The sequence below is a fragment of the Lepidochelys kempii genome, chromosome 11 (genome assembly GCF_965140265.1).
Source record: "Lepidochelys kempii isolate rLepKem1 chromosome 11, rLepKem1.hap2, whole genome shotgun sequence".
Classification (NCBI taxonomy): Eukaryota; Metazoa; Chordata; order Testudines; family Cheloniidae; genus Lepidochelys; species Lepidochelys kempii.
The window spans coordinates 18562240-18577003 of NC_133266.1; the positions used below are offsets into that span (position 1 = coordinate 18562240).

Consider the following 14764-nt stretch of genomic DNA (forward strand, 5'->3'; position numbering starts at 1 on the left):
AGCAGGACAAGTTCTTCAACAGTGACTTCTCCATGTTGCTGGCTCTGGCTGCCAGGAGCATGCAGACACAAAATACAGCTTGGAAGGATGAGTTGGAAGGCTTAGACAACTTCCAGTAAAGTACCAGGAGATGCCAAGTTTTCCCACAGTGCACCACAAACAGAAGGGCTAGAGAGGCTGCAGGTGGGAAGAGCAGTAGGAAGCCTAAGATAGGCTGGTTTGACTTGAGTCTGTGTACTGCAATGTGGACACGTGAGCAGGGGTCAGAGACCCAGGTCCAGAAATTCCAAATCTATGGTCAATATTTAGTGCCTGAGCGTTTGAGTCCACCGACCCAGGATTACATTGCAATGTACCCTTACCCCAAGTGGCTTGCCTAAGGAAGGACACAGGAAGTCTGTGGTAGAGCAGAGAATTGTAGCTGGATCTCTCAAGTACCAGGCTAGCACCCTAATTACTGGACTGTCCTTCCTCCTTGCTGCCCGGCGCAAATCTATTTTGCCAGATGCACAGTATTAAGATGAAGAATTTCAGAGAGAGCTTGACCCAAGCAAAGGTTCCATGTCATGGTAAACTTTGAGGACAAAGACTAAAAATGGAAAACTGGAGAGAGATTAGGGGAGAAAGCGCACACTTTCCCCTCCACAAAAAAACTAAATGGTTTCTAAGCACTCCTTAGAACTTAAGGCACTACTATATTTGTGCTGTTCTGTTTTAGGTTTAAAGCAAGATTGAACTTTAAAAAAGCCCATGAGTAAGAATTTTTAAACAAAACATGCTGCAACACTACCTTCAGAATGTTACTTTGTTTCACTGAAGAAAAAAAAAAAAAAAAGTTATGCCACTTCTTTGAGCACTGAAATTCTTGGTATCCCTGTGCCTGTCATGTTATTTGGGGTATGTGGGACAGAACATCTCACAAAAATGTCCAGTGATCTTCCAAGCTGTCAGCTTTCATTTTTATTCTGTACTGTAAGTCATCATAGCAAATTAGCATGGGGTATTTTTCCACTAATTCTTTCCACAAACATACTTGTTACACTGACACATTATATACATAGCATATGGATCTCTGTGGCAATAAGAAGCACTTAATAGCTCTAATGATCATACAACATTGTAGTCAGTCCTGACTCAGAGTTTACTTCTAGACAAAGTTAAAAGTGTTCATTTTAAACTATATAGCTTTGGCTCCAACTACCTCAGTATCACCTCCCTCACAATGGATTATCATAGACATGATTCAAGGTATGAATAAAATGGCAGCAATCTCCTAGACTCCACCTCCAACCTATCCTGAAGTATCCTTTTCAAGTAGATTGCATAGATCTTCATAATATGATCAGTCTTCTTTAATGTATGCTTTGATCAGCAGTACAGCATTACCAATTATTTGACTCTTAAATTACCATAATTATGCTTCAGAGTTAACACTCCATCAAAATAAAGAGGAGCTGCTCAGAACCATTGTTGTAGCCCATCTGCAAATTCAGGCAGACTTTGCTTCACCAATTTACAATATCTTAAAGGTTAATTTTACAAAAATACAGGCAAAGCCTTAATTCCTCACTTCCTCCCCACAAAAAAGAATTTAGATTGTAGCATAGGATAGTAGACATAACAGAAAAGTACTAATTCGTAAGTCACCACAAGCCTGCTTAAACCAACCCCAAATGAATGCAGTTGAAATGGTCACACATTTGTTAGCAGCCATTATTCAACAAAATCTCTCTACCTTTCAACTGCTCAAGCAGTTTTTCTCTTGAACACTCTCAGCTATGCCCTTAACCCCCCCCAAAAAAACTATAGAAACGAGTAAATAATCAGTTTTTGAGAACCCAGTAGAAGTATAAAACAAACTTTCTGTCCTTACTGATTTTTACCTTCATATAGACACTGGTTTGGTATTGCAGGGTTGCTCAGGAATACAGCATTATTAGTATCTACTTACTCTTTAAGAAAATTAAAATTTGTTTTTAAGCCATATAGAATTACTAATAAATAATGCAAGTTATGTTTTACAAACTTATCACTTGTTTTTATAAGTCTTTTGTAACTGTTCCAGAAACAGATTTCTAAAACAGAATTACTACTTTCAGTATACCATGAGATAAGCACTTTACCTGCCGCTTCTCTGAAGTGCAAACAAAATGCCTTTCTTCTGAAAAGGAAGCAATCTTTCCCTTAGTTTTTCAGGTAGGAAGGATAGCTTAGTATCAGCATCTTCAGAACAAGAAGTTCCAGCTGTAGAAGTTTCTTGGATTATGTTTGACATGTTGGCCCTGCAAGAAACAAACAAGAGGTTAGGAATTGGGTACTGAATACTCTAATACAATACAAGTTATAGCTATATGTAGCAATAATTAATGGTCCTATCACGAAATGATTAACTGCTAAATGATATAGATGTTGATTTGTACTACTTTCTCAACAGGTGTTAGTTTAGACAATTAACTCCTGGTTTGCAGTTCAAGCTTTTTCATCATTTAACTAAGAAGGCTGGTTTAGAACATGTTGAATGATGCATTTATCAGATAAACATGATATTTATCAGATGCATTTAGTTACCCTTTGCCTGTGACTTAAACGTGATAAGACTAAACACAAAATCAAGGATTAACAAAAAGTTTAAATTGAAACAAAGGGCACATATATTCCTAAAAAGTTTACCACCAACTTGGGCATAAGATCAGATCAGCTCTAGTTTACCCAACCCATACTGTCCTCTTGCCCATCATAAAACTCACGTGATAACTCAAAGAAAAACAATGAACCCTAAGACTAAATGAAAAAAGCTCTTATCCTTTGTATCACAGACTAACATCTTAAGAATTTCACAGATTTACAAAAAATAGATGAGTTTACAGGCAAAGTGCACAACTTTAAGAAATAAAAATCACAACCATCTACAACAGAGCATAGAAAGAACTGTTACTTACCCTACAGTAAATGTGGTTCTCTGAAATGTTTTAGTCAGCATGGATCCCACTCTCTGTGCATGAAATCAGATTCTTCTGAATAGCAATATTTGTCAGGGATGCACATGCATCCTGTGCCCGTGTGAGGACATGAAGGAGAGTTACAGCCATCCTGACCTTTACTTCCCTCACAATTCAAAGCCCATGATAAGAGGACTCTGAAAAGTGCAGATAGAATACAGGTCATGGGATCCACAGACAATATCTCAAAGAACCACAGTCTTCGAGGCTGTATCAGTGTTGCTCCCACCGCTGGTGACTGACAAGTAGTATCCCCTCCAAATGGTATGAGGAGGAGTCTCAGCTACATCAGTCAAAGAGATATTGCAGTACACCTCTCCCAAACTTGGCACCTGACCTGGTGGATAAGCCCCAAGGCATAATGTTTTACAAATGTCAGTGGGTTACTCCATGTTGCCACCTTGCAGATCTTGGAAACTGAAACATTTCTGAAGAAGACATAGGATGTTGCTTGTGTTCTGACGTGCAGTGATGTTCAGTGGGAGAGGCACACCAGCCAACAATAGTAAAGTGAGATACACTGTATTATCCATTTCAATAGCTTCCAAGATGAGATGACCTGACCTTAGGACTGGCCGACCACATCAGGAACGAAGCAGGAAACAGCGTGAATGGTTTGGTTCCATCAACATAATAAAAGCAAGGTCCCCAATAACATTTAGTGTGCAATTGCTTCTATCTTGGTACAGTGTGTGGTTTAGGAAAGAAGACAGGTAGATTGATTCAGAAGTCACACTGGAAATGAATTTCAGGTAAGGATTCAGCACCACCTTATTCTTATAGAATGTTGTGTGGCGAGGTTCAGCCATAAGCACCTGAAGCTCACTCATTTTTCTGTCTAAAATGACAACAACTAGGAAAACCGGTTCCAGAGTGAGATGATGTAAGCAGCACTCGGAACGAGGTTTAAAGGGAGGCTCTGTGAGCCCCTGCAGGATTAAGTTGAGGTCCCAGGCAAGTAAGAGTCCTTTGAAAAACCTCTATGCCATCAAGTGAGAAAAAACTGAACACAATTGCACCAGGATGACAAGCCAAGATTGCGGTGAGGCTGACCCTGAAATCAATAAGTGTTTGAGGATCTTTGGTATTGATGTCTGCTCTGGGTCTAGCCCAGGCTGGGCTGCCCATATCAAGAACTTTTTCTTTCTAGCGGAAGTTTTCCTGCTCTTAATATTTTCCAGACCTAACAGTCTCTATCCGTGGTGCTTAACCAGCCAAAAGCCACAATACCAGTTGCAGTGACTTAAGGTCTGGATGCAGTATCTGACCGTGGTGCTATAAGACCATATTGCTCAGATCTGAGAGAGGGATAAGCAGTTCAAAGGATGTGCAGCAGGTCTGTCTCTCAAAATTTCCATGGCCTGTAGAAAGCAATGAGAATGATCTTGGCTCTGTCTCATTTGATCTTGGAAATCACCCTGAGGATCAGGGGAATTGGTCAAAAGGCCGGAAGAGGCCTTAGGACCACTGCAGAAGGAAAATAAATGGTAGCAACCCTGGACTCCTGTAGTACAGGGGGCACAGGATTCTGGCACTTGGTATTGACAGCAGTGGCAAAAAGGTTTATTATCAGAAGTCCCCTGCAAAGGAATATCTACTCTACTATGGACCTCTGCAGGAACCATTTGTGACTGGCAACCAGTTGCCTGCTCGGGAAGTCCACCAAGTTGTTACTGACCCCTCAGAGTAGAACAAGCATTGGATTATCCCATGTCAGAGGCACCATATCCAGAGCTCAATAGTCTCGAGGCAGAGGGGACACAAACATACACCTCCTTGCTAGTTTATGTAGTACATTCTGGAAATGTTGTCCACTGGGATCTGCACTGTGGAGTTTTGGAGAACCATTAGAAAGGTCATGCAGGCTTCCAGGACGCTGATGTGGAGTTGCAAGTGGGTCCACCACCTGTCCTTGAAACATCTATGATTAAAGTAATTGCTGGAGAAAGGGGTAGGAACAATATCCCACCATATACGTTCTTGTGTTCTCACCACCATCTCTGTTCTGACAGGACACAAAATAGGACCACGACTGTTATTCATTCTATGAACAGACAGATCTGAGCTGGAGTTACAGGGGCTGCAAGTTAAGTCTGACAAGCAGAATCTCGTACGTACATGCTGACATTTTACTTAACAGTCCCAGACACATCCATACCATCGTACTTGAGTTTGGCTGTATCCCAAGTACTATCAACTGCATCAAGAATCTGTCCTCAGGAAGATAGACTTGCACATATCTGGAGTCAAAGCTCCTCTGTAATGGGATAAGACACAATTTTTCTTAAAACAGGAGGGCCATATGACAACAGGAAGAGGGCATATTCCAGGCTTGCCACCATTTCTTGCTGGAATATCCCATTGATCAGCCAGTCATTCAGGTAGGGGGTAGACATAGATGCCCCTCATTCCGAGATCGGCATCCTGTAGAGACTTTTAATGCCGTGGAGAGTCCAAATGACATTACCTTATACTGGCAGCAACTGGGCCCCAACGTGAATTCTAAGTACTTTCTGTGGACTATGTGAAGGCCATGCAGAAGTACATGTCCTGAAATACAAGAACTATAAAACAATCTTGAGCCTCTGGAAACACAATGGAGGCAATTATTACCATCTTATATCTGAAGCAGCATATGTATTTATTCAGTCTCCTCGGTCTGGGATAAGACCAAGATAGTCCCCCTTTCTTCTCTATGATACGGAAATATCTGCATAGAAAGCTCTGGATTATAAGTAGCTCCCCTATGGCTCCCAGACAAAACAACGAGGCCAATTCTGTTTGTGACAGGTTCTTGTGAGAAGAATAAGGGTGGGAAAGGGGGATGATCAGGGGCAAGGAGTGGAAATTTTTAAATAGAGTAGCCATGAGCAATAACATTTAATGACAATTTTTCAGCTTCAGTAGCCAACCAGTTCCAATGGAAAGGAGTAAGGCAGTTCCCAAAAGCAGTGACTGACTGTGGATTGGATCCAGTGACCCCTGACATTCCCAAACTTGCTGCCTTAGAGAGGGTGCCAGGCACATGACTGTAGCGGCAAAAAAATGGGCAACCCCTAGAATATCTGGCCCTTTTCCTCTGTGGGTATCAGACTGTCAACCCTAAGTGTGGAACAGTATTCTCTGCCCCTGCTTGGGGCTGGTTCTGATATGGTTTCTGGTAGGGTTGTAAATATTGTGTAAAAAGTTAACTGTTTAAACAATTAAAATTATATGGTTTAACCAGTTAACTGAGGTCACATGTGCCATCTGTAAAATTCATATGTGGTACTCACCTTCATCAAGGACTTTGAGATCCTCTGATTGTTAGAGAGCTTATTCCTTCACTCTCCCACTTCCCTGGTCCTTCTCGCATGAACAGAGAGCAACAATACCCGAAGTCCGAAGGTGCAACAATTCGATGTTTATTGGGGTGAACTTCCAGCAAGCTTAAATACAAGTTCCTTTTTCCTTATTTTCGAATCCCAACTTACTTCCTGTTTGCCCCTAATTTATATAGTAATATTCTTAGCTATACCTTAACCAATCATCCTACCGAAATTTAACTAACCAATCCTAATATTGTTACATGATTAGCTAACCAATTATATCCCACCACCTTAATTAGTTTACACCCAGCAAAATTAATTATACAGCAGACAGAAACAATCACAGAACCAGACAGAGACCATGCCAATAAACAATAGCAAAGTGGGAACTATAATGACAAAACAATACAGAAGTGAGGATTTCACAACAACATCTATAAAGACATAAGAGTTTCCCAGCTGTGTCTATTGATAAGTGAGTTCTTACCAGACAGAAAACTAACAACCTCAATTTCCTTTTACATCTTCTAGGCACTTCCCTTTCTCTGGAGGTGATAGGCACTATCAGGACAGGATTGTATTCCTAACAGCCCAATAGCACCTTCTTTCAATGTGACTACTTTGGAATGTGAGGATGTGACTGGTCTCTTCCCAGCTTATGGCTGCCTCTGTCACTTAGCCAAAGGCCTTAGCCTAAGAACAGGGCCTCCGACTGTCACAGTAAGAGAAGGACCTTACACTGGCAGACAGTGATTTTGATTCTTTCTTTTATACCTCTAACTAGCCAAGTGATAAGAATACACCTAAATTCTTAAAGTACAGGCCTTTACAGACAGGCCTGAATATCTATATCCTAACACTGATAAGAGCAGTGTATGATGATTGAACATATTCAATAGCAAGAAAAGATGAGAGAGTAACTTCTGAAGCATTCATATAAATAAATGTTTATTATCTGAAAATATAACTGAGTTCTGTTGGATATAAAACAAAGGTCATTTACAGGGAGAGAATTTTCAAAATTTTGGAACATTTCTCTAATTTCTCATTTGCTGAATAAGACCAAGGGAAAATTTAGAGGCCTTCTGATTCACTGAGCTTTGACAAATGAACAATGGAGAAACTCCATAATTGCTAGGGAAGGTATACGTGGGGATTACTGATACATAGATATAAAATTACATTATTTGGAACCATGAGGTTGTACTCTTTACTAGCCTATTAAGAGAGCAGTCTGACTATATTTACCCTCATCCTCCTTTCCCACCAAATGTTTTATTCTCGTTACATCTTATTTTAAGATAGGCTGAAAGCTTTCAAGACAGGAACCTTGTTTTACTACGTGTTTATTATAGCACCTAGCACCATAACATCTTGATCCCGACTGTGGCCTTTTGGTGCTACCTCAAGCACAAAAAAGAAAATGCTTTGGCTAAAGCTCTCGTTGACATCTATGGTAAAATTTATAATATTTTCTTAAAGAAACACTCAACTTAAGATGTAGTTTTAAGAAATTAATTAAAAGTAGTTTCAAAGACCACTTTTTCTTTCTTACAAAATTGCATTTCTAATCCTGTTCTTCTCCTAGCCTGTATATTGATTTATTAGTAGTTTTATTGATTGTATAGACATTCTTTATAAGCATTTATTTAAAAAAATTATTATTCTTATTCCCAGACCTTTGACAATATTTCTGAATTAAGCAATGATGATGAAAAGCCCACATTCTGCAAATATGAGTTTATACTCATTTCACAGCACCCAAAATTGTGCCAAGCACTTCACAGATGAGAGACAATCTCTTTGCCCCTTAAAACTTATGTAAGACAATAACTTGGATAGCTACCTAGCATATCTACGCTTGTAATGTTTTTGCCCACTGGCAAAATTACTTTTTCCTAATTTTTTTCATTATTACTTTTTCCTTACTATAGGATGGAGTGCAGACACCACATTGGACTGGGATATAAGAAACCTGGGTTCTATGCTCAGCAATGCCAGTGTCCGGGTCAGCGACCTTAGACAAGTCACTTCACCACTCTGCTTCAGTTTCCCCATCAGTAAAACAGGGATACTTGACCTACCACGGGGAGGGGGGGACCTAGGCTTCAGTCCTGGGGTGGTTGGGCAGCAGGCTTGGGCGGTAGGACTCAGGGAGCCTGGCTGCATGGACCAGGCCTCCAACCATGGGGATTTGGCACCAACACTTGGCTCCAGCTGTGGTATTTCAGGCACTGACCCCCCAGCTCTGGCCACGTAGCGCTGGCCTTCGACCACACAGCTTCAGGCTCCAACCTCTGGTTGTATGCAGGTGGACTCCAATCCCTGGCTTTGTCTGCGTGGCACCAATCCTTGGTGGTAGCTGCTGACCCCCAGCCGCTCACTCCAACCCCTAACCCTGGCCACTGACCCCAGGCGCTAGCCCTGGACGCCAACCACCAGCCCCGGCCTGGGCTCTGGCAGGTGCTGGTCCTGGGCACCAATCTCTGACCATGGGGCAGCAGGCACCAGCCCGGGCGCCGATCCCTAGTCCCGGCAGAGTGGCAGCAGGCACAATCCCCAGCCACCGACCTCCAGCTCTGGCTGCCAGTAGCAGGCACTGATCTCCAGTCCTGGCCGCTGACCACGGCCACCAACCCCTGGTCCTGGCTGTTTGGCAGGCACCAGACCCAAGTGCAGATCCTCGATGCCGGCTGCGCGGCAGTGGGTGCAGATCCCTGGCGGCAGGTGCTGAACTCCAGCCGGGTGGCGGCCAGCTCCAATCCCCAGCTCTGGACACTGACCCCAGGCACTGGCCATATTGCAGCAGCTGCTAGCCCCAGGCATTGATTCCCAGCTGCCACAGCTGCCAACTCCCAGTTCCGGCTGTTCAGCAGCGGGTGCGGAACCTAGGCGACAGCAGGCGCCAGACCCAGGTGCAGATGCCTGGTCCCAACCACGTGGCAGCGGGTGCAGATCCCCGGTGGTGGGCTCCGAACCATGCCGCTGGATGCCGACAGGCTCCTTACCACGGCGCTGGACGCTTATCCTGGGCACTGGCCATGCAACAGTGGCCGCTGGGCCCAGGCACTGATCCCCAGCCCTGGCCACAGAGCAGCAGACTCCGACCCTGGGCTCTGGTGGGTGTTGGCCCCAAGCACCAATCCTGGCCCTGGCTGTGCAGAGACAGACGCTAGCCCTGGGCTCTAGCTGTGCTGCAGTGGGCTCTTACCCTGGGTGCCTCCCGCCAGCTCTAGTCGCACCCCATCACACCTAACCCCAGCTGCCTCCCCAAGCCTAGCATCCATCCCCTAGGGCCCTGCTGCCTCCCCTCCACTTCTCCCATCCAGGGCTTGTCCTGGGGCTTGCTGAGAAGCGATATTAAGAAACATGCATGTATCACTTTTCACAGCAGACTAACTGGCTACCTGGGAGGCTGTAAAATGTGATACTTGTATGTTTGTTAATATCACTTATCACAGGCTCCCAGGTAGCTATTAAGTGTCCTGTGAAAAGTGATATTAACAAACACACAAATATAACTTCTCCCAGCATTATTATTGAGTCTGTAAAAAAAATAAATGTACATAAATTACAATGATTTGGATGTGTATATGTGCATATTTATTTATTTTTCCTAAAGTTAATAAAGTATTTTAGGAAAAAGTGTCAGTGCGGTCATCAGCAAGAGTTGGTGTCCACATTTTCAGGCCACCAAAATATTTGTGGTGAGAACCCCCGTCCTAGACCATTCGACTGTTTCCTGCACAGCTGTGAAGTTTAACTTCTCTCTACATGTTGGAGGGTTTCTCATTTGAAGTAGGGTTCTACAGTCAGATGCTTGCCATCCCAAATCATTTTGGGGACGGAACTAACAAATACTGTGTGGATATTAATTACTTTGAGTTGCTAGATTCCTAGACTTCTAGGTTTCTGTTGACATGACACAGTTGCAATGTTTTCTAAAGGGTCACTGGCCACTGGGTGGTCACGGATCTACATCCCTCAGATGAATCCACAAGAGAAACAGAGGTCTCAGGCGTGGTTCTGAGATGAGGATCTTCCTCAAGACAAGAACAAGTCGATCTAGCCTCATGTCCCCCTACATAGATGAACTCCCACACAGCGCAATCACAGCCGCCACAGTTAAGCAAACCGCTCAATAAGGGTACAGCTTCCACCCTAGACACAACCTGGGGAGCCACGGCGAGCAGCATTATGGGGGGAAGAGAGCCAGACAGTGGTATGCGGCGTTAGACAGCCGCTGAAGCTCCACTGAACACGGCCTGCCACACACCGCAGCCCTGACCCTAGGGCGCGCTAGTCCACAGCCCGACCGGGGGCGGGGAGAAGGGAATAATCGCGGCTCCCCACCATGCAAGGCGCCGCCGGCCCCGCAATCCGTAGGGGGCCAGGAAGGAAAAAGCCGAGAGCAGCCTCGCCTCCACTGACTAACTCACACCTACCACTGCTGCCGCTGCAGCCGCCGCCACCAAACTTCCCCAGAACGACGCCGGTTTCACGCGGGCTCGCTCCCGCTCAGCCCCGGCGCCGGAAGTGACCTCGAGCGGGAGCGGGAACCGCCGTGGGCCCAAACACCCCCCGCCACTGGGGGGGGGGGGGCCGCCAATAAGTGGCCGAGGGCGCACGAGCGGCGCTTCCGCGGGGATCCTATTGGGATCCGGGAAGTAGCTGAGACGCAGGAGGGTTGTTCTTACCCCGCGTCTCACCACGCGCTGGACCAACCGACCGACTCACTCATCCCTTCCCGCTGGTTGGGGAGGGCGGGTTTGCGATCGCGAGTCCTGATCCGCCTCGCTCTCGTCTCCTCCCTTTTGTCCAGAGGGTGCGCGGGAATATGAGCGGGAGGGGCAGCGCCGCGACAGGGAGTTTGAGGGACGGGGTGCGGGGCGACCGCACGCATGGGGAGGCTGTGGGAGCTACACAGGGGTGCGCTACTCCGGGGGGGCGGGGTGAAGCTGTGGGAGCTACACAGGGGTGCGCTACTCCGGGGGGGCGGGGTGAAGCTGTGGGAGCTACACAGGGGTGCGCTACTCCGGGGGGGCGGGGTGAAGCTGTGGGAGCTACACAGGGGTGCGCTACTCCGGGGGGGCGGGGTGAAGCTGTGGGAGGTACGCAGGGGTGCGCTACTCGGGGGGCGAGGTGAAACTGTGGGAGGTACGCAGGGGTGCGCTACTCCGGGGGGGCGCGGTGAAACTGGGAGCTATGCAGGGGTGTGCTACTCGGGGGGGGCGGGGTGAAACTGTGGGAGCTATGCAGGGGTGCGCTACTCGGGGGGCGAGGTGAAACTGTGGGAGGTACGCAGGGGTGCGCTACTCGGGGGGGCGGGGTGAAACTGGGAGCTATGCAGGGGTGCGCTACTCCGGGGGGGGGGCGAGGTGAAACTGGGGGAACTACGCAGTGGTGCGCTACTCCGGGGGGGGGCGGGGTGAAGCTGTGGGAGGTACGCAGGGGTGCGCTACTCGGGGCGGCGGGGTGAAACTGTGGGAGCTACGCAGCGGGCGCCACACAGTGGGGTGGGAGTTATGTAGGGGTATGTGGGAGCTATGGGGGTGTGGGAGCTATGCGGGGGGGCGCTACATAGGGGGGTGGGGGAGCGACGCGGGATGGGAGCTATGGTGGGGCGTGGGGCTGTCTGAATGGGAAGGCTCTATGGGGGGAAGGGGTAGGACGAGCTGTGTGGGAAGGACTCCAGCGATTGTGGGGAGAGAGAGGCATTGCAGTTACTATAGGAGATGGGGGGAGCTGTGCTGAAGGGGTGTATGGTGCCGAGTGACGGTGCGACGAGCCCGGAGAGCAATGGGTGGGGCTGCAGAGTGCTGAGGACTGTACGGAAGGCGGCGGCGGCAGAACTCCTTTCCCCCTGTAAATAAGTGAGGTGGAGGGTGAGGATAAGAAGCATTACTGAGTCCCGTGCTCTCCGACTGGCCAGTTGGTAAACAGGCTCCTGGGGGCAAGCAATGAGCATGATAATACAAGAGACTACAATTCCCAGGATGCCTGGCGCTGGCGAACACGGGCTGCGCTATACTTTAGGGACACGATCGCGAACTGTTGTCTGCGGAGGGTTAGGCGGATGGGGAGACGCTCGCTGCTGCTGATGATGATAAGGGAGGGAGTTCCCAGCGAGCTGGTCCTTCTAGTTGGGCGCAGTGCCAGAGCTCGCGGGGAAAGGGGTTATATTATCACTACGGGAACAAGTACCGACTTGATTGTCATTAGCGGTGAAAACCGTCTGTCAACGCAACGCCGCGATTCCACTGGTTGTTGGTACCTACAGAGGTGGGGCTCTGTGTGCCTGTCCACCGGCTTCCTATTGGTAATTAGGGCCGTCATTCAGTCAAACCACCGGTTACGATTGGCCAGAGGCCCCTTAGTGGGCGAGTTTATGCGCAAGTGGTATGTGCACCACAGGGGCAGGTCTGGAGGCGGATGCTGGACTGTAAATGGCTACGGCTGACGTCGGTCAGCGGGATTGTGCGTTGCCGTTCGCAGGCACTGGCGGGGGGGCGGGTCTCTGTCCCCGCCGCGGCAGAAGGAGGAACCGGAGCTGCTGTCGGGGGCTGGTGATGGGGTCAGTTCTCCCTCGTGTGTGAAACTCCGTCACCGAGCCGGCCCCGTCGCCGCCCTTATCCGCCCGGCTGTGTTAGCGCCATCGCGGTAAGGAGCGCGCCTCCCTTTATAACCTTCGCCCGCCGCCCTGCGAAGGGGAGGGGAGCTTGTTCCAGGGCTCCCGCGCCGCGTGAGGGGTCCGCGGCGGTGTTGCCCGGCCCCAAGGGCTGCTGGAGTACTGCACTCCTGTGGGGGAGTGGCTGGTCCCTGGGCGCAGCTGCACCCTGCAGGGGGGCCCGGCACTGGGGTGGGAGCAGCTGTACCCTGGAGGGGGCGGTCCCGGCACTGGGGTGGGGGGGAGCTCTATGGGGGGGTGTCCTTGCACTGCTGTGGGGGCACTGGGGGCAGCTGCGTCAGGGGGTCTGCACTGGCATGGCGGGCACGGGGGGGGGTTACTGCATTGGGGTGGGGCACTGGGCCCCCTGGGGTGAGCTGCACTGGCATGTGGGCCCTTGCACTGGGGTGGGGAGCCCTGGGGGAAGCTGAGCCCGGGGTGGTTGGGAGTGGTGGCTGCATCTGGGGGGAGGCCCCTGTGTTGGGGTGTGGGCGGTAGTACCCTGGGGATCGGGGGCAGTACGCATGCTGAGATGCCCTTAGAAGCTGGCTGTACCTAAGGATTCTTAAGGGGCTTTCAGTGTAGCTGCACTCTGGGATCCTGCACTGGGCTTGTTGTACCCCAAAGATCTTTTTTACGGGCTGCATCTGTGCAGGGTGGCTTTATAATTAGATTGAGGCAGAAGCATTTGCGGAGGTGGTATCAGAAGAGAGAGAACCAGTGGAGAAACTGGTGTGACTATAACATGTTGCCCCTGTAAAGAAGTAGTGAATCTTTCAAATTTCCCCAATTATAAAGGATGGGGTATGGAGCTGCTTACAAACTGTCTCCCTGATGCTAGATTAGCAAAACTGGAGTTGGCATTTAATGATGCTGGCAAGAGAAAGGAGTGTTTCCAAAGTTCTGAATGTATCTGCATATAGGTATAATAGGCTAATTCAATGTAAATGGGTCAGTGTTGGTACAAGGGGATGTGAAGCTTTTTGCTTGTTTTAAAATAAGGTAGTCCCATGTTTTATCCCATTAATCCTAACCTTAATTCCTCTGTGGTCTCATGTCTGAACCAATTCTGCATGGGTTCATGTCATATGTTTTTGCTACAAAAATAGGGTTGTGTTATGTGTTAGTGTAGCATTGGTATTTTAAAAAAAAAAGAAACTTTAAAGGGAGGTGAGTTGCTTGGGCAAATCATTTCTCTGCCTTTAAGTCAAGGAACTTAACTGTTGTGAGGCTTAATTAATTAAGGGCTCTTAAATTGCTTTGAAGCTCTTCAAATGAAAGGTGCTATAAAAGTGCAATGTACTGCTGGTGTAGACACAGTACTACTAATTACTTAATTGCTCAGACTTAATATATATTTAAAAATCCTGCGAAGAAACTATACTGTGCAAATTTGCTGTATTGATTTGGGCTAACATGGGTTCCATTTTTTAAATCTTTCTTCACTCTGGATGGAGGAAATATTATAACTGTTGGCTCTGACACTGGAAGATGGTTGTACACAATGTATTCTGGACAATTGTCTTGAATGTAGTTGTATCTAGCACAGTGTAATCCAAAGTGTAGATAGAAAAGCTACATCACTTTTGTACTTTTGGTTACAAAAGAAAAACTAAAAAATGAATGGAATGTAATCATCTTAAGATACCTGTTATATTGAAGACTTGATTTTGTTGTTGTAAGCAGGCTTTATAAGCTGGATTTCCATGATAAACACATTCTGTGCAATTTCTTTACGTATAGTTCTAATTATGGATAGTGTGATTAGGCAGATTGCAGCTGTGTGTTTT

The 14764-nt window shown here is 47.4% G+C and overlaps 2 protein-coding genes across 4 annotated transcripts in view; one reads left to right on the plus strand and one right to left on the minus strand.

Moving 5' to 3' along the window:
* The window catches only part of ZRANB3 (zinc finger RANBP2-type containing 3), a 128456-nt gene extending 117364 nt beyond the window's left edge, over positions 1-11092 (minus strand). Inside the window, exons 1-2 of one of the 3 annotated variants that reach the window (XM_073305335.1) lie at positions 11005-11092; positions 2124-2282 (exon numbers count right to left, since the gene is read on the minus strand). In XM_073305335.1, coding sequence (XP_073161436.1) covers positions 2124-2275 — 152 coding nt within the window. In that variant the 5' untranslated portion in view covers positions 2276-2282; positions 11005-11092. Of the gene's footprint in view, positions 1-2123; positions 2283-10752; positions 10976-11004 lie in introns of those variants that run through there. The other 2 variants (XM_073305334.1, XM_073305336.1) reach the window with 2 other exon arrangements.
* Positions 11093-12890: 1798 nt separating this feature from the next.
* The window catches only part of R3HDM1 (R3H domain containing 1), a 167092-nt gene continuing 165218 nt past the window's right edge, over positions 12891-14764 (plus strand). The window contains exon 1 of the mRNA XM_073305350.1: positions 12891-12967. The gene's annotated coding sequence lies outside the window, so the exon portion shown is untranslated. The remainder of the gene's footprint in view (positions 12968-14764) is intronic.